This window comes from Pipistrellus kuhlii, unplaced genomic scaffold (assembly GCF_014108245.1).
Source record: "Pipistrellus kuhlii isolate mPipKuh1 unplaced genomic scaffold, mPipKuh1.p scaffold_m20_p_1, whole genome shotgun sequence".
Lineage (NCBI taxonomy): Eukaryota > Metazoa > Chordata > Mammalia > Chiroptera > Vespertilionidae > Pipistrellus > Pipistrellus kuhlii.
Genome location: NW_023425404.1, coordinates 171166022 through 171192543, shown reverse-complemented (window position 1 = coordinate 171192543; position 26522 = coordinate 171166022). Strand labels below are relative to the sequence as shown.

Sequence of the window (26522 nt, the reverse complement as noted above, 5' to 3'; positions counted from 1 at the left end):
GCTATTCTAGACATCCCTTATTTTAAAAAATGAAAGGGTACAGGCCAGTCACTTGGCCAGCAATTCTGAAGCACAGCCAGCTCACGTTGCCAGATCTGTGACTAGGGCTAAGGCGTACCCCCCAGGGGCTTGTCATGGCTTGTGGTCCCACCTTTCCCATGAAGTAGGTAGTTCATGCTTGCCACTGACTGGTTTTCCTAACCTGTCCAGAGAAATTGAGGACCCCAAGGCCTGCTTATACTACCCCTGTCCCAACCGGTATATTTTAAATCTGTCGAGTTCTCAAGTATCAACTGAAAATCCATTTCACAAAAGCCACCCATATCTACTGGAAGCAGTCCCCTTTTTTGTTCCTTGTGAAGCTTATAAGCAATGTCCCTAAGATTCTTAGAAGCTTTGGGCAGGTCTACAAGGTTATTCCTAAGATGTGTAGAGGGTCATTTGTGTGTCTGAACTGTCTGTTGTGGTGTGCACTGTCATTGTTCTGAGGTCTTGAACAAAAAGTCATTACCCCACTCTGGATTTGATCTTTGCTAGAAGCCATTTCTAAATATGAGAACCTTTTGCTGGTTTAAAAGACTGCTTTGGCCAAAACCGGCTTGGCTCAATTGATAGAGTGTCAGCCTGCGGACTGAAAGGTCCCAGGTTCGAGTCCGGGCAAGGGCATGTAACTTGGTTGCGGGCATATCCCCAGTAGGGGGTGTGCAGGAGGCTGCTGTTTCTCTCTCATCAATGTTTCTGACTCTCTGTCCCTCTCTCTTCCTCTCTGTAAAAAATCTATATATATATATATATATATATATATATATATATATATATATATATATATATATATATATATATATATATAAATAAATAAAAAGACTGTTTTGGACTTTTATATTTTCTCCAAATACTTAGAAATGGGTTTTTTAAATTTTTTTTAAATTTTTATTTATTTTTTGTTTTTTGCCTTCTCTCATTTTAGACAGCAGCCAAGTGGCACCCTCAACACTGCCCAGAAATCTTAATCAAGTTCCTTAAGAACATTTCTTATTTTCTGTGTTACCACAGGTGACAGTTTTGCTAAACTTGACTACATCTTCAGTCTCAGCTCCCAATATTTCCTCTCCTGTAATCCCTTCTTGACAGCCCATTGGAAGGTCCTTAGGCTTCTGTTAACACCCTCAACTAGGCCCTTCAAATTTTCACAATCTCCTCAAGGTCCTGCCAGCACTTCTATCCACTTGTTCCCACAACCACTGCGCTTGCTTGAGATTTTTGTTATGCCTGCAGGCCACTTCCAGCTATCCAGTTCCCGGGTTAGAGAAGCAGAATTGCTCTGAATGATGCACAATAAGTGGTTTATTGTAGGGATTAGATCTTAGGCAGCTGTGGAACTGATGTTCAGTCTGCAAGCTATTGCCTCTGCATCTCAGTACCAAGCATGTTCTTATGTTCATAATAGAGACACAAGTGGAAACAGAGGTCTCCTTAAGCTATGGTCGGCAAAGTGTGGCTCGAGAGCCACATTCAGCTCTTTGGCCTCTGGAGTGGGCTCTTCCACAAAATACCATGGCTTGGGCAAGTCTATTTTGAAGAAGTGGCATTAGAAGAAGTTTAAGTTTAAAAAATTTGGCTCTCAAAAGAAATTTCAGTCTTACTGTTGATATTTGGCTCCGTTGACTAAGGAGTTTGCCAACCACTGCCTCAGGCCTAAGTTTGAAACTGGCACACCTTCATTTTTGCCTTACATTTTGCGTAAAGCAAATCACAGGACAAGCCCAAGGTCAAGGTAAATATGCTCCACTCACAACGGAAAGGAAATGCAAAATTCCATGACAAAAGGCATGGATGTGAGGAGAGGTAGAGAATTGGACCAGTTATACAATCTGCAAGGACAGCAAAAGGGACCACGACTGCCCCTGAATTCCACCCCACTACAGCTATTTAGTACATATCTCCTCTACTTAACTCTTTGAGGGCAGAGACTATCTTATATATAAATATACTCCTATTTCTTCTAGCACCTTGCCTGGCATAGAATAGTTTCTGAAAAATAGTGAATTAATGAAGCCATAAGGCTTGTGATGACAGCCCTGATTTTCAAAACCTTATTCAGGGAGGTTCCTTTTTGCTATTTCTTTCTCTACCGTTGGACTTCTACCTCCCAGGTCTCTCCTCTTTTGCCACCTTCCCATTCCCATCCTCCTTCTTGACTTAAGCACATTTAGAGACGAGATAATCTAATGAACCAAACTACGATTTGAGGTTTGTATTTTATAATAAACTCCCTGCTTCTGCAAGCCAGTCATTCAATTAACAAGGATTGTTTGATCATGGGCCTTGAACACTATAAAAAACCAAAGGGGTAATCTGAATGTTTTCCAGTGCAGATGACACATCACCACTTGTTAAGTCCCAGATTTTGGACTGAAAAGGAGAGAAAGTTGGGCCTGAAATCAGGACCATGAAATGGAAAAGAGATAACTGTAAATATAATGAGTTACACTGAAATCCAGAATGACCTGCTGCATAAGCATAAATGGAGAGAATTGACTTAAAGATAGGTCATGTGAAAAAGCCTAGCATGGGCCAAAAATGGAACATAATGACACATTTTTTTTGGACTGCAGTAGAAGTAGTAGTTAACATCCATTGAGTGGCTGCTCTGAGCTATGCACAGTTCTAAGCATTTTGCAAGTATTAAGCTCATTTAAAAAATATACTTTATTGATTTTTTATAGAGAGGAAGGGAGAGGGAGAGAGTCAGAAACATCCATGGGAGAGAAACATCGATCAGCTGCTTCCTGCACACCTCCCACTGGGGATGTGCCCACAACCAAAGTATATGCCCTTGACAGGAATCGAACCTGGGATCTTTCAGTCTGCAGGCTGACTCTCTATCCACTGAGCCAAACTGGTCAGGGCTTAAGTTCATTTTATTCTCACGAATAACCTACAGGTAAATCTAAAATCTTCCCATTTTATAGATGAGGAAACTAAGGCCCAGAGCAGGTAAATAACATACTCAATGTTAGATAGCCAGTAATGGTGGGGCTGAATTTGAGCCTAGGGCCTAATGTAGAGTGCCTCTTGCTATTAGTTCAGGTGCCTAAAAGAAAAATCTGGCCTGCCCATTTCTGGAGTCTTGGTATGTGAGGACATCACAAATATTTAAAGTCTGTTATGCAAAAGAAAGAGAATTCTGTTGTGTAGCCACAGGGAAATTACAAATTTAAGCTGAGAAATATTTATGAAGTGCCTATGTCTGGCCAAGAATTCTGCTTGAGGGTGGAAATTGAGAAATAAGTAAAAAAGGATATACTTCCTGTCTCGAACTAAGCTAGGAGCTAGTCTAGAGGGGCAGGGAGGCAGCCCTGGCTCCCACAGACCTTTCTGGGGAGTTTTGCACCTGGGCAGTGTACTGGGTTGCACACTGGAGCAGCTGGTGTCCTTCCCCTGGAAGTACATATGTATGTAGATCCTGGAACCTCACCTGCCCAGACAGCAGAGGGGATTTCTGGCGGGTGGGAGGTTGAGTCAGGTCTCGAACCTCAGACTGGTGCTGAGAATATAAGTTCCAGGAAGATGTGGACTTTTGTTGGTTGTGCTCCCTGTCACATTCCCACTGACGTACCTAACACAGTGCCTGGAACACAGCAGGCAGCAACTGAACATAGGAAAGATCCAAGATTTACAAACCAGGATATTTCACATAAAACCTGTACTCATTTGTTTTGCAAATTGGGAGCTTTGACAACAGCGGGTGGCGTATTTGTGAGTGGAAGTGAAGGTTATGCCTGTTTTAACATGCACCTAGCCCCGCTTCACAAAATCACATTATTAATGTAGTCCTGGACTTTGCAGCTGGTGGGTTAGTCACCGGCATCTCTGCCAACTCTGTCTATGGAATCAAACTCGACAGTTGAAATTTGGGTGTAGAGTTCCAAAGTTCTGTCAACGAAACAGATTGCATTATTTAAATATCATGAAAATTACCTACAGCACATTTTCATGGCTTAATCATGCAATTCAGGATTAATTTTATTACTTGCGTAATGTTTACAAAAAAGAGAGATAAATCGTCCATATGACAGCAAGGAAAGAGAATATCTTTGCTTCAATGAGAATTTTAAAAATATATAGGCATTTTATACAGTACATCTTTTTTCTTTTTCTTATTTTTTCACCATGAAGGTGCTACTTTCACAAGTTTATGACCAGCGTGATGGAGTGTGGTTGGTAATTGCTACATGCTAAACGGCAAATGCTGCTCCTTTAACACATCTTCCTTTAAGAAACAGACATTGGCCGAGACTGGTTTGGCTCAGTGGATAGAGCCTCAGCCTGAGACTGAGAGGTTCCGGGTTCGATTCCGGTCAAGGGCATGTACATTGGTTGCGGGCACATCCCCAGTAGAGGGTGTGCAGGAGGCAGCTGGTCGATGCTCCTCTCTCATCAATGTTTCTAGCTCTCTATCCCTCTCCCTTCCTTTCTGTAAAAAAATCAATAAAACATTTTATAAAAAAAAAAAAGAAGAAGAAACAGACGTTGTTCCCCCAATACTTGCTTCCTAATGTATACAATAGATAATGAAGCCAAATGTTTGAGAGTTCTTAGATGACCACCTAGGTTTTCTTTTTCTTTATAGATCTCCTTTCACACCGAGGTCACTGTGAAAAAAAACTGCTTCCATGAACAGCTTACTGATGTTGCGAAATCAGAGAGCCAAACACAAAACCCAATGTGATGCAGAACTGTGAAGATATCAGCAATAAAAACACTGTGCCTTTTCAACAATAATACATTGACCTTTCCCAATACCCCGAGAATGATTCCTGCATGGACTTTGCTGTGCTTAGCCGTGTGAGAGGGTTCTGACCCCGGAAATACTTTTCTGGAATGCAGGATATAAATGTGCCCAAATCTGATTTTTTTACCAAAAGCAGAGATAACAAAGAGTCACCAATTGCTAAGTCAGAGCCAAGAATTAAACTGCATCCAAGAAGCTAGGATATTGGATCTGCGATCTGACTTACAGAAGGAGAACTTTATCGACTGAGACACAAGGAGATGTGAACTACTACATGAAGAGATAGTCACACTTCACTCCATTTCTCACACTTAATGTTCATGTGAAAATAGAAACTTGCCAATATTTTTTATGTTTAAAATAAAGTATTTCATATCAAGTATTAACTGCTGGTGAGGTTCCCCTTTTTACTATGGTGCAGATTTCAAGGTGTATTACACAAAACACTAATATGTGTACACATGTGCCCAATGTATAAATGGTGACACACATACAAAGCACTTTTCTGAGAAAATGCAAAAATGCAAGAGACATTTTTAAGTAGGACTCAGACAGTCTGCCATAAAACAAAAGGTCCCCAGTGGAAGAAGTTGGTTTTTTGTTTGTTGTTGTTTTTAAATAAAACACATCTGGTAATAAATAGGAATCCAACTCATGGGGTTGAATTGGCTGCTTCTGATCTGCCTATACCCTTAAATGTTCACCATTCTCTGCACTAATTCTTCCCATGATTCCTCCCATAACAAACTGTTCCCTGGGAGAAGAAGGGACCATGTGGGAAGTTGTGTTTATTCTGTTAGGCCACTAGCAGTATATAAACGAACCCAGTACTTGAGTGATGACTATACGCGTGTACCCAATGGCTTAGCAAAACTCCACCAAACCGATGAGGCATAAAGCCACCGAGGTCACTGAGAGGACAACTGTCCCTCACTGTGACTCTCTGAAGCAGGCGTCTTCAAACTACGGCCCGCGGGCCACATGCGGCCGGCAGAGGAGTCTGATCCGGCCCGCCAGGTTTTTTGGGCAGTGAGCGCAGCCGAGGTGTTACAGTAGGAATTAGTAGTTCGTATAGTCCGGCCCTCCAGCTCTCTGAGGGACCGTGATCTGGCCCCCACTTTAAAAAGTTTGAGGACCCCTGCCAGTGAGTCTGAAGTGACGTTTCTCATTAAGTGCCCCACATACCTATAAGAAGCAAGCTTTCTTTGCTCTGTGTTTCTCTGTCCGTACACAATGGTTTTTGGTGGGGTATAACTTCCCATTCTCCTCAATCTTCATTCCTGTCCACGTTAAGATATTTTAAAACCCAGAAAGAAAGCAGAAAGAAAGAACGGATGGGGAAAATTAGAGAGGAGTTGACATTCTTTTACTTCACCGTATGCAAGTTAGAATACAACATAATTTCTTTTTCGGTGTGTGAATTCTCCCACCATGTTCATACACAGTAGAAAAACATACAGTCAGTTCTTCTGCAAAAAGCATTTCGATAGAGAGAATCACGTTTCTGTTCCATGGTACGCTATCTTCCAGTACGCCTGAAACTGTAGTGTGTGCAAATTCAGAGGTTTAAGAAACTTCAAAAGCCACAGATGCAGAGTCTAGGAAGCTGAAGGCTGTGAACTTCGCTCCTCACTTAACCCATGCTTAATTTTGCACTCCTCACAGGTAAGCAGGCAGTGCCTAGGACAGAAGCAGAAAAGAGGGGTTTGTGCTGCAACAATGGAAGCGTTTGTCTTTTTTTTTTTTTTTTTTAATATATTTTATTGATTTTTTACAGAGAGGAAGGGTTAGGGAGAGAGAGCCAGGAACACTGATGAGAGAGAAACATCTATCAGCTGCCTTGTGCACACTTCCCACTGGGGATGTGCTGGAAACCAATGGGAACTCTAGTCCTATGCTGATGCTCACAGGCCCATTGTCTGAGGGACTAAGAGGAGCTGCTTCTTGGTTAGAGACTGCCAGAATGTCACACAAGAACAAGGCCAATAATGATCATACCCAATGTTTTTGTGTGTGTATTTTCCCCCCGACAGTACCATGCTGCCTCTCACATAGAAGCCACTGTGACGAGTGTCTTAAGTGAATGTGTCCCCAGCACTAGGTAGAAACAGCTATTGCTCTCTGAGTGTCATAGTCATTTCTCTTCCTTATAACAATTCCCTGAAAACAATTCTGCTCACCATTTTAGACCGTTGAGAAACCCGAAGACTGGAGAGTGGAAGAAACATTTCCAAGATGACATGGTTTATTCAATAAGAGGTACAACTGGTTTTCAACCCAGGTGTCCTAACAGTGGAGGCAATGGTTTTTCCTCCAGAGTCCGACTGCCTACATCCCCTAATGAGAACCACGCTGTGGACAGTGTGTCAACACAGTAAAGACTCTGAGAAGTCCTGCAGTAAAGAAACCTGTCTCAATGCGGTATAACCCCATGACGGCAGGAGCCGTGTCTGCCGACGAAGGCATTCTTTTCAGACTTGCACAGTGCCTTGAGCATAGGAGAGACTCACTACATGTTTGTTAAGCAAACGACATAAGAAACTAAGTTAAATAATAAGTAATTATGATTGAAGTCGAATAGCAAGAACTCAAAATGTGAGGTTTAAGGAGGTTATTTTTTTTTTTAGCCCAGCATACAGATGTTAAGAAGAACTGTTTAATATTATAAACGGTGAATCATCTTTCATTTACCTTTTTATAAGTATCCGCATTACAAGCCCCCAATCAAACAGATTACACACCTGTTATGCCCTGGACCAAAACCAGCCCCACGTAGCTGATCGTCAAGGGAATGGAATTTACTTTGGCAGACTCCTATGTACGATGCCTTTCCCAGGCCATATCCCAGGATACCAGCAACTGTAAAGGCAGGTGAGGGAAGACAGATAATAGAAAGGGTCAGAATCTCCTCCCTTAGGTATCTTCTAGAATCTTCTTTATTAACAGTAGCAACTTTTTTTCTTCTTCTAAATATATCAATATTTTATTGACTTTTTTACAGAGAGGAAGAGAGAGGGACAGAGAGTTAGAAACATTGATGAGAATCATCAACCAGCTGCATCCTGCACAATCCTCACTGGGGATGTGCCCGCAACCAATGTACATGCCCTTGACTGGAATCGAACCCGGGACCTTTCAGTCCGCAGGCCGACGCTCTATCCATTGAGCCAAACCAGTCTTGGCAACAGTAGTAACTTCAATATTAAAAGTGCCACGATACTTTCAACAATAAAGACAACATCTTTTTTAAAAAGCACCATGACAGATCCACGGACAAGCACTCCCTCTTCCAGAGCAGGATTGGGACCGGGGGACTTTCTGGCTCCGTTTTGAATTGGTGGTAGAAGGGCCAGGACAGAGCAAGCAGAGGTGTGGCCCCGGGCTAGGGCCAGGGCCAGGCAGCCCGAGGCCCCAGGGAGGGAGGGAGTTATGGTTTCTCCGAGTCACCGAGTCACCGGGTAGGAAATTCTCCTTATGGATTGGAGTCTGGGGAGCTGCGGTCCATCCCGCCTGTGGGGGAGAGAGTTCACGAGGCACAGAAAGCCTCTCAGGGAAGGAATCTTCAACCTGCTCCTCTCGTGGGAATGAAGTTTCAGGCTACACATGGGAAAGCATCCTTTTTGTACAAAGCAGGTCGATGTATTACGAGTGGAAAAGATGAAACCCTGGGTCTATGGTTGGTATATTATTAGAAAGTCCCTGATTTAAAAAAGTTATTCATTTATTTTCACTACAGAAAATATTTGGAAAAGACCGGCCAAAAGAAGGAAACTTTAACCCCTAATGGATCTATCATTCTGTGGCTCTCCTGGGCCCTGCCAGGCGCGCCTCGTCCCGCTTTAAAGAGGACTCCCCCGGGGGAGGTCCCTGTGGCTCAACCTGATACCAGGAAGTGCTGAATGAACGCAGGCTGTAAAGTGGCAAAAAAATTAGACTGGTTTTTCAGAAAGACAATGCAGGCAATTTGGTTAAACTGGACATTCATATCTCCAGCTTCTATGAAAATCTATTAAAAATAATTTTTTACTTCTATGACTTACGTGCAACTTTAGGCAATGATCCAAATCTTGGGTTAGCTGCTAAATAACCTAAGGAGAAATATATACAATATTATTTCATTGTATTAATTATTTAAATTTATAAAGCATAGGGAAATCTTTAAAATTTAATATATACGCAGTTTCTTTAACTCTCACCTGAGGATATGTTTTTTATTTATTTATTATTGATTTTAGAAAGAGGAAGGGAGAGAGAAAAAAAATATCGATTGGTTGCCTCTCGTATGGACCCCAACCAGGGACCAAATCTGCAAGCTTTTGGGATGATGCTCCAACAATTGAGCCACCTGACCAGGGCTACATAGATTTTTATTTTTTAAAATATTTTTTTATTGATTTCAGAGAAGAAGGGAGAGAGATGGAAACATCAATGATGAAAATCATTGATCAGTCGCCCCCTGCACACCCCCTACTGGGGATTGAGCCCACAGCCCTCGCATGTGCCCTTGACGGGAACCGAACCCAGGACCCTTCAGTCTGACGCTCTATCCACTGAGCCAAACCAGCCAGGGCACTACACAGATTCTTAATCAGAAGAGATGACCCTAAAAGAGTTATAATTCAATCCTTGATTGATTGAATTTAACTCTCAAATAGTCATTGTTTCCAAGTAGCAAGTGTTAGCTTTTTTTTTTTTTTTTAATATATATTTTATTGATTTTTTACAGAGAGGAAAAGAGAGAGAGACAGAGAGTCAGAAACACCGATGAGAGAGAATCATCGATCAGCTGCCTCTTGCACACCCTCTACTGGGGATGTGCCCGCAACCAAGGTACATGCCCTCAACCGGAATCAAACCCGGGACATTTCAGTCCGCAGGCCGACGCTCTATCCACTGAGCCAAACCGGTCCTGGCAAGTGTTAGCTTTAATGTATAAAAAAAGAACATGAAACAGACAATTCAAGACTTTTTTAAAGATATCAGTGCAAAGGTGGAGCCAACAACTTATTTCCAGCTATTAGTCACTGCTGCCTCCCATTTTATGTACCTTAACACAGAAATTCAATTTAAGGATGCACACTTATCAACATCATGCCTCACTTATCAAAGGAGGTACATTATAAGAAATGCATCATTATCCCAAAACCTGTTTGGCTCGGTGGATAGAGCGTCGGCCTGTGGACTGAAGGGTCCGGGGTTCGATTCCGGTCAAGGGCACATCCCCAGTAGGGGGTGTGTAGGAGGCAGCTGATCGATGTTTCTAACTCTTTATCCCACTCCCTTCCTCTCTGAGGAAAATCAATAAACTATATTTAAAAAGAAAAAGAAATGCATCATTAGGCAATTTCATCATTGTACAAACATCACAGAGTGCACTCACACAATCCTGGATGGTACAGCCTCCCACATATCTAGCCCACATGGCATAAACTATTGCTCTGAGGCTACAAGCCTGTACAGCATGTTTTTGTACAAAGCTCCACTGGATTAAGTCAAACTCGAGAGAAAGTGATGCAATCAGGAGACACGGTAAACACAAAATGCTTGAGGCTGCTGCTGGCATAACAGCACGTTGTTTTACAGCAAGTTTTTTTGTTTTGTTTTGTTTTTAAATAAGGAGAAGAGGACACTCTACAACAATGATAAAAAGTCTAGTCATTAAATAAGCCAGTAGCATAGTTGTTTATTATCATTATCAAGTATTACATACTGTCCAAGTTGCAGAGGCTATAGTTTTATATGACAGGCAGTGTAGCGGGAGTGATTACACCAGGATCCCCTCAGATAGCTGAGAAATTATTGCCTTGTGCTTCGACGTTACCATGGCTATCAAATCACCAGCCCACAGGAATTTTTCTGCTCTGTTATCATCTTATGGAAGCCCCATTGTACCTGTAGTCTGTCACTGTCCGAAATGTTGCTATTTGACACATGATTGTATACATACCACAATTTTTAAATAAAAATTTTACTACTGTGATAGGCCAGAATAACAGCCTCCTAAAGGGTGTCCCTATATCCTGGAGAACTGTGAATGTGTTACAATTGCATGACAAAGGGGAATTATGGTAGGCAATGGAATTAGGGTGAATCAGATGACTTTAAAATAGGAAGATTATCCTGGATCATTTGGGTGGGTGTGGAGAGCAGCTACAGCATTTGGACAGGTTCAAGCCTGGGACTAATGAGAGGGCACATCCTCTCATGGCAAAGCCACGTGCAAGTCCCAGCACAATTATAGTCAAAGGCTATAGCTGTCAGCTTGACCTTATGGCCCGAACCTGTGGTCCCACATGGCTGAGTGATATGGGTTGCGGGAGGTGCAGCAAGTAAACAAAGCTTGACCAGGTGCATGTAACTGAGTAGATTCGAAACCCACGGGAATGTTGTAACCACGCCCTTACTTTGCCTCATGGAATCAGGCTATAAAATAAAGACTCGGCTTGCAGGCCATGGTGCTGTCTCTCCATCAGAGAGCAGTGTCCCACCTGGACCCAGCTTTACTCTCTTGTCTGTCTTTTCTAAATCCTTCACTGCCTCCCTCTCAAGTTCACCCACGGCTGTGCTGGCCCGGCACAGGTGGGCCCAATGTAATCACAATGACCCTTGAATGTAGAAGAGGAATTCAGAGGCAGAACCAGACAGATGGCGGTATGAGAAGACCTTGGCTTTGCAGGCAGAGGAAGGGGCCACGAGCCAAAAAGAACTGTGGGTGGTCTTTATTTTTTCTTTTTCTTTTTTTTTTCATTTCATATTTAATATAGAAGCGCGGAAGTGATAGAGACAGGTAATTTTTCCTTCCTAATGAAAAGAAATAGGTAACTTTGTAAAAGTCAGAGAATACCAGTGTCCCTTTGATCCCATTGTAGAATTTTCTACTGTCCACTGGAAACAGGGAAGGATGCATTTCTGAACCCCATTCCAGATCACTGGAAGTAGAAGACATGATCACACATATAATAAAAAGCACAATTTAAAGGGTATTATCTCACCCTGAACACTCAGCTCTTTTCTCCTGAGCCAGGAAAAATATTAAGAAAAAGTCAGCATTATTTACAAACAAGATTTAATAACATTCACAAGAATAGTTTGCCTCCAAATAAGAAAACCATGTATTGTTTTGTTTCAAAAGGATACAAATTTAGAGCCTGAAAAATCCAGCAGGTAAGGTAAGCAGCCAGACTAGGAGTCTGTTTCTGGAACTGTCTGCTAGCCAACGGTCAGGGTTCTGTCCAGGAAGGCTTTACCATGGGGTGAGGGCAGTGCTATTTACACCCCAATCTGCACTTCTCCCCTGTGGCTGCCCTCAATACCGTCTGTTCATCTTCTTGAACTTCTCATAATGATAGTCATCAGTGGCCTTCTCGTTAGCAGGACGCTTGCGGTTTGGGGGGGACAGGTCAGGCTCCGGCTTCTCGGCGTCGCCCACTCGCAAGGGCCGGGCTTTGGGTTCTTCTTTGTTCCTCCAAATGGGGGCGTTGAGCTCCTCGTGATAAAATCGGTTGTGCTGCACGTAATTCACCGCCATGTTGGTGGGCACAAAGGATGTCTCGCTGTCTTTCTTCTTGTTCTGCTGCTCTGCCAGCAGGCGGGCCTTGGCATCCTCCGTGGAGATGATGTTTTTAATCTTAGCGTCGATGCCCAGGTCCACCTCGGGGATGCCGCTCAGCATCTGCTTGGAAAGCATCTCCTCGGTCTTCTTTGCTGAGGAGACGCGGATGTTTTCCGGGAGCTCGTAGAGACAGTCCTCTGCGTTCTTGGGCTTTACTTTCTGCTCTTCGTGCTCCACGATCCCTTTCCTCTTCTTCAGCTCCGTCTCAATGTACTTCATCATGTCGGCGTCCTCGTCCCTCCGGTTGGTTTCCGCCGAGAACGATGTCCCCAGGTGGAGGCCTTCCTCTTCACTGATCTTGTCCTTGCCCCTTTCCTTCAGCTTCTCCATGTCCACCATGCCTCCGGTCTTCATCTGGAAGGGGTCGTCCACCAGAGTGGTCTCCTCTTGTACCTTCTCGCCCACCAGCAGGGCCACAGCACTCACTCCGCTGGGCCTCTTCCTCAAGTTCTGCACCTCTCGGGTCTCCTCCAGTTTCAATCGAACCTCTTCTGAGCCCTGCTCATCTTCCTCCGACTCCGAGTCGGCCCGGCGCCGGCGGAAAGTCTTCCCGGTGACTGGGGGTGGTCTTTAGAAGCTGGGAGGGCAAAGGAAGCCTGAGGGCCTCCCCCACAAGGAGAGCAGCACTGGGGGCACTTTGATTTCAGACCAGGGAGACCCATATTGAACATCTAACCTCCAGAACTGTAAGGTAATACATTTGTACTGTTTAAGTCACTCTGTGTTAATTTGTTATAGCAGTTGTAGAAAACTACTGCACAACCCTGGAAAAGTATATTTGTGCACATGCCAGAGATGATAGATTTTGAGAACTCTTAACATTTATAAGATACAGGCCCAGTGCACAAAATTTGTGCATGGGCAGGGTCCCTAGGCATGGCCAGTGATCAGAGCCGATCTATGGGCAACCAGCAGGGCGATTGGAGGGCCCCCTCTGGCACCTGCCTTGGCCGGCCTGGGGCCTGCAGGATGGGGACAGCTCCTGTCCCCTGGTGGTCAGTGTGTGTCATATCAACAGGTCGTTCTGTCATTCAATCAATTTGCATATTAGGCTTTTATTATATAGGATAATTCCCATAATGACATGACTGTATTTCTCTGTTGTCAAAAATGGTCTGACAAAGACTCATTACTGATTGACATATTCCCATTGAAAGGCTATCTTCATGTTATAAAAATGAAATCACATTGAGTAAATCAACGTAAATCCTTAAGAGAAGAATAATATTGACTGAAATGGGATTCTCTTAGAGAAATGACACATGTGATCTCTGAGACCCAAAATAGAACTGAAACATCTCTCATGTTTGCTGGGCACAAATACTCTTTAAAATCCTGGCCATCAGCAGTGCTCAAAGTAATGGGCTTTGACAGGGTCAGATGCCTTCTTGCTATTTGGGAACTAGACAATGCCTGTGGGTTCTCTGATAGACGGAGACAGGAAAAAAGAAGGGAGCAAGGAAGGAGGAATAGAGAGGTAAACTGGAAAACTAAGAGGCAGGGAGAGGTTGTGTGGGGAGGTGCAGGGCGCCGGCTAGTCCTCATGACCTGCTGTGCAGATTAGACAGGGCGCCCTGACTCGGGGGGGGGGGGGGGGGGGGGGGGGGGGGAGGGGGGGGGGGATGCAGCCTCTTACCAGGACAAATGGCTTGATGAACAGAGCTTGGTGGATTTCAGCCCCATTTACCGTATTTTCCAGTGTATAAGACGAACCCCCTAATTTTACAGTTAAAACATAGGTTTAGGCCTATATTCGCTGTATAAGACTACCCCCCACTTCCGAGGCAACACCAGTTCTTTTTTTAATAGACCACCTCTCTGACTCTGGCCAATCTGAGCAGGCTTTTTTTTCATTTCAAAAGTCGTCTTATACGCCAGAAAATACGGTACCTCCTCCCAGGAGCATCCTTGCACAGGGCACAGTCTGTCTAACATGCACTGAGCCCCTGGGAGAGGCAGGGACTCTGGTACAGAGAAAGGCGCTGTATCAGTTTCCAGTTTCCTGTGGCTGCTGAAACAGCTCACCACAGACGTGGAGGCTTAACACAACACACATCTGCAAGCTTACAGCTCTGGAGGTCAGGCTCAAAATGGGTTTCCCTGGGTGTGTCAGTCTGTTAGAGCTGCAAAAACAAGACTAGGGGGTGGGGGGTGGGGGGCTTATAAATGACAGACATGGATTTCTCACAGTCCTGGAGGCTGACGTCCAGGATCAGGGTATCCTCAGGGCTGGCAGGCCCCCGTCTGGGTTTGCAGACTTCTCATGCTGGGAAGAGCGAGGGAGCTCTGTGAGGCCTCTTGGAAGAGCACTACCATTCTGGAGGGCTCCACCCTCAGGGGCTAATGGCCTCCTAAAGACCTCAGCTCCTTTAGGGTCTTAACATGTGAACTGGGGGGTGGGGCACAAACATTCAGGCCTCGGCAGCTAAAATCAAGGCGCTGGCAGGGCTGCATTCCTTGCCAGCTCCTAGAGGCCACCCCATTCCTGGTCTCTGGGCTCCTGCCCCCTCTTCTGCCAGCAAAGCCAGCGGTGTTGAGTGAGTCCTTTTCATGCTGCTGTCTCGCTGGTTCTGTCTTCTAACTCATATATATATATATATTTTAAATATATTTTATTGATTTTTTTACAGAGAGGAAGGGAGAGAGATAGAGAGCTAGAAATGTCGATGAGAGAAATATTGACCAGCTGCCTCCTGCACACCCCCTACCAGGGATGTGCCCGCAACCAATGTACATGCCCTTGACCGGAATAGAACCCGGGACCTTTCAGTCCGCAGACCGACGCTCTACCACTGAGCCAAACCGGTTTCGGCATATTTTAAATATATCTTTATTGATTTCAGAGAGAGAAAAAGAGGGAGAGTAAGGGATAGAAACATCAAGGATGAGAGGGAATCATTGATTGGCTGCTCCTGCACACCCCCTCCTGAGGACCAAGCCTGCCACCCAGGCCCGTGTCCTGACCAGGAATCGAACCTGGATCTGGTTCATAGGTCGGGCTCTGCGGTCGGGCTGACCCAGTTTTTAAGACTCCATCTGATTACACGCTGGGCCCATCTGGTTAATCCGGAATAATCTTCCTATTTTAAGGTCAGCTGATGAACAGCCTTCCCATCAGCAATTTTGATTTCCCTTTGCTATGTAACCTAACGCAGCCACTCATTCTGGGAATGAGCACATCTTCTGGAGGGGTGAGCGGAGGGGATTATGCTGCCAACAGGCAAAAGCCTGCATAAATAAACCCTTCACCACAAAATACAGGCCAAGCACCAAGACGCACCAGGAGGCTCACAGAACACGGGAGTTCAATTATTAAACGAATCTTGATTCTTACCGTGGTGGACTAGTCCTTGGGTAACAAGCATGCTTCCGAGAGAAAAGGGCAGGGCTGTAAGACAAAAACAGCCTTCAGTGCTGGATTTCAGAGCCTGGCAGGTCACCTGGAAGCCAGGGAGAATGACTCTGGTGTTTTCTCTCTTCCCTACCTGGCCATGACTTCTTAGTCATCTGTTATTTTACGTATTCGACAAATATTTGTGAAGTACTTCCTGAAGAACTGTCCTTGGGGCCTGCCCTGGGCACTGAACCTGCTGGACAGCTTTCCTCTAACAAAACCTAAATCCCACGGAACACCGCCTCTGACATCCCCTTTGATGGAACGCCCGCCCACCGGGCACCAGCTTCTGACCACGGCATACCACACGGGCACCTTCCTGTCTGCATGCGCACAGGGAGCTGTTGCATTGGGGAGCTGCCTTGAATTGGACATTTTGAAATATGCAATCCTACATAAAAGAAAATGCCAGTACAATGAAGCACCTGCACACTGTCCTCTCCAGGATAGTTCTCTGCGTTTGTCTCTCGTGACATTTTGCTGCACCATTTGGGGATGCCTATTCTCCGAGGGTTACAAGGTTACCGCATTTGTGGTAAACACGGGCGACATTCAGCTGTGATTTTTCAAAACAGGCAAGTTCGTCTTGCAAAGGCAGTTTCTCGTTCTGTCGAAATGTGTCAAGTGACTTCTTCCCAAAGCTGAGGGCGGTGATAAACATCTAACTCTTCCTAGCAACCGAGACAAAGTAGATTGCAACCCATTTTTCCTCGCGTGTCTGTCTGATGGTAGGCGAGTGGGTCAAGCTGAAATGCTAGTCTGCCGAGGGCTTAATTAAATTACTTATTCATAGGTTGTCAGAAAAAAGACATGAATTGCTGGGAGCACAATCATCATAGTAATGCATAATGAATAGCAACTTCGAAAGAGTGTTTCTTCTAAAACAACTGATCCTGAGGTGGGATGGTTTGAAAAATCAAACTGCATTTCACGGTGAAATGATCCCTGTGTCAGCAGTGTTGCAAATACCGGGACTAGATCTGCAGGTTCTATTATGCCATTTTCAAATGACAAAGCATGATTTTTTTAAAACTAGATTTTAAATTCTTTATTGCTTAAAGTATTACCTATGTCTCCTTTCCCCCTATTGGCCTCTCCCCGGCTGCTCCCATCCCCCAGCACATGCCCTCACCCCCTCCTGTCCGTGTCCATTGGTTATGAATGATTACATGCATGCATACAAGTCCTTCGGTTAATCTCTTATTCCACCCCTCCCCCACTCCCACCATGATTTCGTTTTTTAATTGGAGGAGACCTTAAAGCACGGCCTGCATTCACACCCTTGTTTTATTTATATCAGGCAGGCCAAGAAAGTAGATGACTCAGCAGAAAAGGTTATCTCAGAGCCACTGTGAGAGAAGTATTAAAGGGCCCTTCCACCTTCCATTCATCCCACAGGTATTGATCAGGTACTTTCCATCTGTGAAGCACTGTGCTTGGCTGGCTCCAGGATGAAGCAATAAACCTGACATTATTCCCTGAACTCCATGAGGTTGGAGTCTAGTGGAATTCAGGAGGGTTTACTCTTTCAAGAACTTCTAAGTAACACTCTGGGCCCATGTTCTGGGTCACATGAAAGTGTTATGTGTGCTCCTACATCGAATATTACCTCTGCCCATGTCCCTCTTCAGCACTGATCGTGCACCAATGGGCTCCCTTAGTCTGGCCTATACCCTCTTGCAGTCTGGGTTGAGAGGTCCCCTCCTCCCCTGAGTGCATGAATTTCATGCACTGCACCTCTAGTCTCTACATATTGTTCAGCCAGACTGCCCCCTTCATCGCTAGTGTTGAGATAATTAATCCGCACTGCTGGTCCTGGGCTGTAATCTTTTGTCATATATTGGCTCTCAACATGGATTTAAACTCAAAACAGCCCAGATATCAAAGTTCTTCAAGGAATTATGCAAAGCCCCTGCTCAAAAACAAAGCATTGCCGTAATTCTAATACGATACAGTCTATTGCAGCACACACAGTGTTAACAAAGGGTGCAATGTACCTCTCTTCCAGAAGCTTTCTTCTTGACATTCTCGGATAATCTTTGAAATCTCCGCTCTGTGGATGTGCAGTTTTGATTTTGGGCAAAACAACAGGCTCTGTAAGGGAAAGTTCCACGGTGAGTGGCTTGAACTCGCCAGGAAAGCATCTGCTGTTTTCCTGGAGAAGGGCAGGACGCTCCCTTCGCTGTGGTCATGCAGCGTGTCGTCCCGGGCTGGCCACCGGCTCCGAGCAGCGACCCGTGTCAGCGAGCGCCTTCCAGCTGGGAGCATTGGACAGACGCGGGCAAGGGAATAATCCCAGCTGAGAAGCAGCGAGAGACTCATCCACTAGCGAGCAGGGGGCACTTATCGGGTCAGAAGGAATTCCTGCCGAAGCCACATCTGCCACGTCTTCTCTCTTACCTCCAGCCTCTGTCTAGGCGTTTCCTGCCATGCTGCCCACCCCCTCTGCCTCCCTGGTTTCCTGCAGACCCAGTGCAGCGAGGCCTCCCTGGTGAAGAGATTCCCCCACAGCTCACCATGTACTCTCTGGGGATCACACTCTGGGGATCACAGTCCTGGGACCACACTCAGAGCACTGGATGGCAAGTTTTGTATTTTATAGACCTGTATTCTAATTTACCTTTACCATACACTTCTGTGTGCATTTTTATTTTTATTTTTTTTATTATTTTAAAAAATTATTTTTTTTACAGAGAGGAAGGGAGAGGGATTGAGAACCAGAAACATTGATGAGAGAGAAACATCGACCAGCTGCCTCCTGTATAACCCCTAACTGGGGATGTGCCCGCAACCAGGGTACATGCCCCCGATCGGAATTGAACCTGGGATCCTTGAGTCCACAGGCCCATGCTCTATCCACTGAGTCAAACCGGTTTCGGCTGTATGCATTATTAGACTGCTTTGTATTTTTCTACATAGTTTGACAGTGGGGTTTTTTTTTTTTTTTTTTTTTTTTTTTTTTTTTTTTTTGTGTGTGTGTGTGTGTGTGTGTGTGTGTTTAAAACATATTTGAGGTTATAAAATTTCTGGTGGAACTATTGCTATGTTCTATTTCATTACTTTTATTATTTCACAGTATTTATCCTGTTGACATGCTATAAACTGGACTAACTCCCATCCTTCACGATCGTCCTCCTTTGTAGAGATGTAGGTATTATTCACTCTTATCCACATTCTCTACTCTCATTCCCCTCTGCCCATCACCACCATTCTATGTGTATTTTTTTTAAAACTGATTTCAGAGAGGAAGGGAGAGGGAAATAGAAACATCAGTGATGACAGAGACTCATTGATCGGCTACCTCCTGCACACTCCACCCTGGGGATCAAGGCCACAACCCTGGTTCATAGGCTGATGCTCAACCACGGAGACACACTGGCCGGGCCATTCTATGTGTTTAATGTGGATCTTTTGTATGTGTTCATTGTTTTGGGTGCATGCATCTTTTTAATATAAATGGTATTTTTATGTATTTGATTTGATTTTTAAAAAATATTTTCAACTCAACTCTATGCTTTTAAGATCCACCCCTATTGCTATATTCACCTAGTCCACAGCTTCTAACCGTTGTGTAATTCCCCAGGATGCGTCCATGTCGCCACCACCACATGTCTCCTGCAGAGCCATGTGGTGACATTTTTCAGATATATATCTAAAAGTAAAATACAGGGCACGTGTATTTCCAACTTCACTAAGTCTAGCCACTTTGCTCTCCCAGTGGCTGTGCCGCTCACTCCCACCAGCAGTGCCTGAATGCCCCTCGTGGCCCACAGAGCCTGCTTATGAACACTTCAGCTGGATTCCAAACTGGCGAGGTAAAGAAGGGATTTCCTAACCTTGGCATTATCCAGTTTTCAAAATGTTGACAGACTAATAGGTATAAAGTAATAATTAATTGTCTTATTTGCATTTCCCTGATAACTAAAGTGTTTGAACATCCTATATTATAAAAGCCTAACATGCTAAATGTCTGGTCGTCCATTCAACCAATCAAAGTGTAATATGCTAATGACATGCTAAGGCTGTTCAACCACTCACTATGACCACCAGGGGGGAAGAGGCTCTGACAGGTTAGTTTGCCGCTGGGGTCCAACCAATTGGGACTGAGTGAGATGGGCCAGACATGCCTTGAAGCCCCTTGTGGTCACTCCCCAGCTGGCTAACTTCCCATGTCCCTCTTCAGCACTGATCGTGCACCAATGGGCTCCCTTGGTCTGGCCTATACCCTCTTGCAGTCTGGGTTGAGAGGTCCCCTCCTCCCCTGAGTGCATGAATTTCATGCACTGCGCCTCTAGTCTCTACATATTGTTCAGCCAGACTGCCCCCTTCATCGCTAGTGCTGAGATAATGAATCCCCATTACTGGTCCTGGGCTGTAATCTTTTGTCATATATTGGTTCAATTTTTTATTGTGGTAAAATACACATAATGTCATATCTACCATTTCAGTCATTTTTAAAGTACACAATTCAGCGTCATTAAGTACATCCGCAACGATGTGTGGCTGTTATCACTGTCTGGTTCTAGAATTTTTTCACCACCCCAAAAAGAAAGCTCAGACCCTTTAGGCAGTCTCTCTTCATTCCCACTTCCCTTTAGCACCCTGGCGAGCACTAACCTGCTTTCTGTCTCTATGGACATTTTTACTCTTTATATTTTATGTAAACAATATCGTACAATAAATGACCTTTTGTGACTGGCTTCTCTTCCTTTGCATAATGTTTTCAAGGTTCATTCATGTTGTAGCATGGATCCTTCTTATGAATCAATATTCCATTGCAAGGATATTCTGCATTTTGCTTACCAGTCCACCTAGTGATGAATATTTGGGTTGATTCCACCATTTGGCTATTGTGAATAGAGCTGCTGTGAAGATGCCTGTACAAGTTTTTGTTTAAACATGTCTTTAATTCCATTGGGTCATATGTAAAATTTTATGTTTAACTAATTGAGGAACTGCCAAGCTGTTTTCTACAGGTATTATACCATTTTACAATCCTACCAACAAACTATGTTCCAATTTCTCAATCTTGTCCACATTTGTTATTTTCTGTTTTGTTTTTCTTTTTAATTATAGCGATGCTGGTGGGTGTAAAATGTTATCTCTTTGTGGTTTTGGTTTGCATTTCTTTAAGGACTAATGACATGAAACATTTTTTTCATTTGCTTGGTGCATGTTTATATATTCTCTTTGAAGAAACACCTGTTCAAGTCCTTTGACCACTTTTTTAATTGGGTCATTTGTCTTTTTGTTATTGAATTGTAAAAGCTCTTTAAATATTCTGGATACTGGACTCTTAACAGAGATGTGATTTGCAAATATTTTTCCCATTCTGTGGGTGGTTCATTAATTTTTTAAAGTAAATTTAATTTAATTTGTTTCTTACTAAGAAGTCACACTAATATTTCCTTGTCTCTGAATGATTCATGTAGGTCCTCTGCCATTTAGCTCTGGGAGTTTTAGTGTTTTTCTTGTTGAGGTGCAGCTCCTTGGCTTTTGAAGTTGACCTTGCTGATTTTGCTTATGTTCTTTTCGGAACTCTTGTTTGTAGTAGATATTAACCTTTAAAAGATGGCATTTAAATTCCCGTACTGGGGTCTCCCTGCTGGAGCTTTTTTTGGGCATTTAAATTCAGCTCTGCAGGCATTTACCTTTTTTGCCTCTATCTTATCTATTTTTTGAGTTATTTATGAGAAGTAAAAACATTTATAAAGAAAATGTATTGCTTATTATTAAAGTTATCTTGACCCACTCCTTGCTGGGAACTAAAGTTTCCTTTTGTCCGATAAAGGTTAATGTGGATAATGGTCATATTTCTTTTTTTTAAAAGTATGTACATATTTTTAATTGATTTTAGAAAGAGAGGAAGGGAGAGAGAGAGGTAGAAACACTGATGAGAAACATCATCGATCAGCTGCCCCTTGCACGCCCCCTACTGGGAATCGGGTCCACAACCAGGGCATATGCTCTGACTGGGAATCCAGCAGGTGACCTCTGGGTGCATGGATCAATGCTTAACCACTGAGCCACACCGGCCAGGCAAATTGTGCTCTTTCCCATGGGCTAAGCACTTTACATACTTGATAACAAGGTCGAAGGACCCTGTGGCACCTATGCCCTCAGAGCTTTACAAGGACATCTCTCTCTTTCTCTGCAACTCCCCACAGCACAGTACACGGAGGTGGTGGTCAGGGAGAGTCACCGTGACAAGAAGGAACTGTTCTCACTCTCCACTCACGTTAGCTCCTCAGCAAGCACTCCTCCTACCCCAGAGTAAGTACCTCTTCTTGGTTCTGCCTGGGCTGTGGCAGCAATAGGAACACCTCCCCTTCTCCGTTCCTCCAAACACACACACACACACACACACACACACACACACACACACACCCGCGGTCAGGGACCCGACTATCACAATAACTGTGAGTCCTGCCGGCTAGACTGAAGCTCCTGCAGGGCCTCCCAGAGGAGCCCTGGCGAGCCTTTCCTCTGTGCCATGAATGTTTTATGGCTCTCCATTTCACAGAGGCAACTCGGGTGTCCGCATGCTTCTCCTTGTGACTCCATATCATTTGTCTGTGTGCCTCCCCTAAACCTTGCTCCTTAAGCATGGCTACCTCCAGAAACTATTGTTAGCTAGAAAAGCTGACCCCGGAGAGCACGAACTTCTTTCACCATCACAACACTTCCTCTTTTCCTCCTTCACGGACCCCTGAAACACCTCATATTCATTCCTCACAAGTTGCAAAGTTGGGTTCTCAACCTGAAGGCTCATTTAGTGGTTCAGGACTCTGCTCTCCTGGAGGGAACACCGGTCCGCAGCATGGATTTAGTAAGGTTGGCCTTGGTAACAGAAATGTGAAAACAAGCATCACCACACACCATTCTGTTAGTCCATTCTGCTAAGGGAAACCTCTTCAATCGCTGACAGCCTATGTACAGTTTGGTTAGGCTGGGTGCTATGTAGGGAAGGATAAAGGAAGGATTGTGAAAATAAAATTTAAAACATGCTTTTCAGGGCAGTCAAAAACACACGTTCCTTTCCCATTTTGTTTCCCCCAAATTCATCCAACAAAGTGCCAGGCTGGACGCGGTGTAAGGAAAGTCTGGTATGAGGCGCCCCTTCAGATGGCAAACTAAACACATACCTGCTTGCTTAGTGGCGGCAAGTGCGGCTTGTCTTGGTTCCCATGGGTAGACACTGACGCCATGATGACTGTCTTTGCTTCTTTTCTAGTTGAGTATACTCAGCTTACCCGTTCACCTGATGTCTAGGGAAAATAGATGGCAGTCACTGTGCTGTGTCTGAATGTTCCATCAACCTTACAAACACCTTTAATATCAACTCACGTATTTGAAAAACATGCTTTCATTTTGTCACTAGTTAATATTCAATCGCCTGTCAATTTACTTTCTTTTTTAAAAAATATATTTTTAAAATTGATTTAGAGAGATAGAAACATCAATGATGAGATCGAATCATTGATTGGCTGCCTCCTGCATGCCCCACGTTGGGGATCGAAGCCACAACCCAGGGCATCGAACCCTGGCCTCCTAATTTATGGGTCGAGGCTCAACCACTGAGCCACACTGGCCGGGCTGCCAACTTACTTTCTAATGCTTCTCCCCCCACAACACACACGTACGTGAGATGCCACACTCTGAAACAGTGGAATTGTTTACTCCCTGTGAATTGTGTCCTAAAGGAGTTTCCATTCCTTACAAGGCCAGGGACTGCAGAAATAGTTACCCAGTGTCTGTGATGTGCCAGGCCAGGGGAGAGGATTGAGGGTTAGGCAAACACAGCGCTAAAGGAATGCACAGTGAGAAGGGGAAGCCAGACAAGCCAGCAGTTATGCCACGTGCTGAGGGCTCCCTGGACCTAGCTAATCCCGGCTGCTGAGGAAGGAGAGGAAGAACGTCTGGTCTCTGGTCTCTCTGGTCAGGTCTGAGACACCGAAGACTAGGACTCTCAAGCTTGTTGAGGGTGGATGGACCCCTCGGCATAAAAACCACTTTCAAAGGAACCTTAATAGCCGAGGCCAGGCCGTGCGGAGGCCTGAACTAACTCGCTGGTGGGAAGCACAGAGATAATATACTTGAGTTTGAAACGTTACATTTGGGTGCCTGTGGGTACACATGGGAATCAGCCAGCAGAAATTCGAATAGTTGCCAAAATCGGTTTGGCTCAGTGGATAGAGCCTGCGGACCGAAAGGTCCCGGGTTCGATTCCGGTCAAGGGCATATACCTGGGTTGCGGGCACTTCCCCAGTGGGGGGTGTGCAGGAGGCAGCTGATCAATGATTCTCTATCATCGATGTTTCCAGCTCTCTATCCCTCTCCCTTCCTCTCTGTAAAAAAATCAATAAAATATATTAAAGAAAAAGAAATAAGATCCAATTTCTTAAAAAAAAAAAAAAAAAGAAAGAAAGAAAAAGAAAAAAAAAGAAAGAAAAAAAAAAGAAATTCGAATAGTTGAAGATTTGGGTCTGGAGTTAGAGTTTCAGGAGAGCCTGGGAAGATGCATTTGGGAGCTGCCATCGTAGAGATGACAGGTAAAGCAAGGAACAAACAGAATTATCTACAAAGAGTCTTGGAGAATGTGAACACCGAAGGCAAGGAGTACGGCCAGGAGAAGAAAGGAAAAAGGCCAAGAAAAGGCCTGAACAGGAGTAGCTGGTGCGGAGGGGAAGGAAGGAAAGAGGGGAGGAGCCACTGGTGTCCCGTGGCTCCGAAGAGTGACTTGGCAAGGATGGCCGTGGTCCAGGTGGACTCTGAGTCCCTGCCCGGCCAACGGCCACTGCCCTCTGGGGCCCTGGACGCCATGCCTGCCACCGACTTCCCTGCGAAATGCACATCTTCTCACACCGTGCTGCTTCCTACTAAACCACCAGGCATAGGAGCCAAGGGGCTTTTACTTGTACCAAGTTTCACGTTGGGTACCTGCTGTTATTGTAAAGCCAGCATGATGCCCTACAGCGGGCATTCCTGGAACCAGAAATACCTGAGACTCAGACCCTGCCTCTACGCTTTGCTAGCTCTGTGGTTTTTGGGGAAATGACTCCATGTGCCTGTGCCTCAGCTTTCTCACCTGTGAAGTGGGGCTCACGGATGGGCAACCTTGAGGGGCTGTTGCCAGGAGGACGGATAAGGATGAGGGATGAGGGATGAGGGATGAGGGATGAGGTCCATAAGCCCCAGCACCCAGCTCGCAGTGAGTGCGTGAGCAGTAAAGGGCAACTGCCAGAGTGGACCCGGGCGCCTTATTCTGTGAAGATTTCCAGGAAGACTTTGCACCAGAGGTCAAACGAGACTGTCTTAGCCAGGATTCGGCCAGTGCCTCAAATCAAGAAGCAGAGAGACAGTCTCAGCTTTGGTGGTCAGGTCCCCTGCACCCAGTTAATCAGCAGCCCGAAGCTAAGCACACCTTCCGGGGGTCTTGCCTCCCACCACCAGGCCCTGGTCTGGTTTGGGGTCTCTCTGCTTCTTCAATGTGTGTGTGTGTGTGTGTGTGTGTGGTGGGGGGAGAGAGACAAAGAGGGAGGAAGGCTGACAGGTGGGCAGTGGGGGGAGGTTGGCAGCAGGATGTGGGGCGGAGCGAGTGATCGGAGGGACAGTCCCTGGAGGGGTCACCGCGCTCTCAGCTGGGGGGAGGGGGGGAGGAGGAGGGAGGTTAATCCCAGAATCAATCTGCCCGAATCCGTTGCCACCCCCAGCCCGAGGCTGCCTGCAGAACCCCGGCCCCCCCCACCTTGCCTGGGTCGCAGCCGAGCGAAGAGGAGGAGTTGGCAGGGGAGTTCCGAGAGCGGCCTGCGGAGCCCCGGGACCCCGGAATGGAGCGCCCGAGGAGGCCCCCTCCCCCGCCATCTCTCCGCGGTCACCCCGCGGCTCACCTGCAAGGTGATCGCCTCCAGGCCGCGCGGCTCCGGCGCCCGCAGAGCGGAGCCCGCCGCTCCCCGCCGCCGCGGCCGCAGCCGGGCCCGCCGCCCGCCCCCGGCGCCCGCCCCCGTCCCCCGCCTCCCCTCCCCGGCCGCCCGGGGCCCCTCACCTCGCTCTCCCCGCGGGCCCTCACTTCTCTCCTCGGATCTCCCTCCAGCCTCGTCCTTCCTCCTCTGGCTCCGCCCCCTCCGCTCGCCGCTTCTCACTTACTCCTCCAAGTCACTGGTCCGCTGCACTCCTGCTCCCCAGGCTGCGCCCCTGCTCCCCAGGCTTCGCCCCTGCTCCCCAGGCTGCGCCCCTGCTCCCCAGGCTTCGCCCCCGCTCCCCAGGCTGCGCCCCTGCTCCCCAGGCTGCGCCCCTGCTCCCCAGGCTGCACTCCTGCTCCCCAGGCTTCGCCCCTGCTCCCCAGGCTGCACTCCTGCTCCCCAGGCTTCGCCCCTGCTCCCCAGGCTTCGCCCCTGCTCCCCAGGCTGCGCCCCTGCTCCCCAGGCTTCGCCCCCGCTCCCCAGGCTGCGCCCCTGCTCCCCAGGCTGCGCCCCTGCTCCCCAGGCTGCACCCCCGCTCCCCAGGCTGCGCCCCTGCTCCCCACGTTGCTGGCCTTCCCTCCGGCGGCGCCATCGGTCCACACACTCCGTGGTCAGGCCCGGATGTCGCTGGCCCCAAACTCCCCACCACTCCCCAAGAACTGTCCTGACGCTGCCTCCTGAGGTCTTTCAGATAACTCCCTCCTCCCATCGATAACACAACCATCAGTCCCTCTCCTGGAGCGTGCCACTGGCTTCCCT

The 26522-nt window shown here is 46.1% G+C and overlaps 2 protein-coding genes across 5 annotated transcripts; both read right to left on the bottom strand.

The window, feature by feature from the left end:
• Positions 1-6139: 6139 nt before the first annotated feature.
• Positions 6140-25982, bottom strand: OCIAD2 (OCIA domain containing 2). 4 transcript variants are annotated; one of them, XM_036416758.2, is made up of 7 exons: positions 25847-25982; positions 22947-23069; positions 17799-17895; positions 15742-15795; positions 8836-8883; positions 7537-7654; positions 6140-6475 (listed from the first exon to the last, which is right to left on the bottom strand). In XM_036416758.2, the coding sequence occupies exons 2-7, from the start codon at positions 23007-23009 to the stop codon at positions 6394-6396; spliced, it is 462 nt and encodes a 153-aa protein (XP_036272651.1). In that variant the 5' UTR covers positions 23010-23069; positions 25847-25982; the 3' UTR covers positions 6140-6393. The 4 variants fall into 4 exon arrangements, with proteins under 4 accessions (XP_036272651.1, XP_036272658.1, XP_045428720.1 ...); XM_036416765.2 differs by lacking the exon at positions 25847-25982 and adding an exon at positions 25692-25835; XM_045572764.1 differs by lacking the exon at positions 25847-25982 and adding an exon at positions 23621-23643.
• Positions 11845-13575, bottom strand: LOC118709174 (telomere length and silencing protein 1 homolog). Its single transcript, XM_036421085.2, has 2 exons — positions 13541-13575; positions 11845-12975 (listed from the first exon to the last, which is right to left on the bottom strand). Exons 1-2 carry the CDS (start codon positions 13573-13575, stop codon positions 12102-12104), a joined length of 909 nt encoding a protein of 302 aa, XP_036276978.1. The 3' UTR covers positions 11845-12101.
• Positions 25983-26522: the final 540 nt, after the last annotated feature.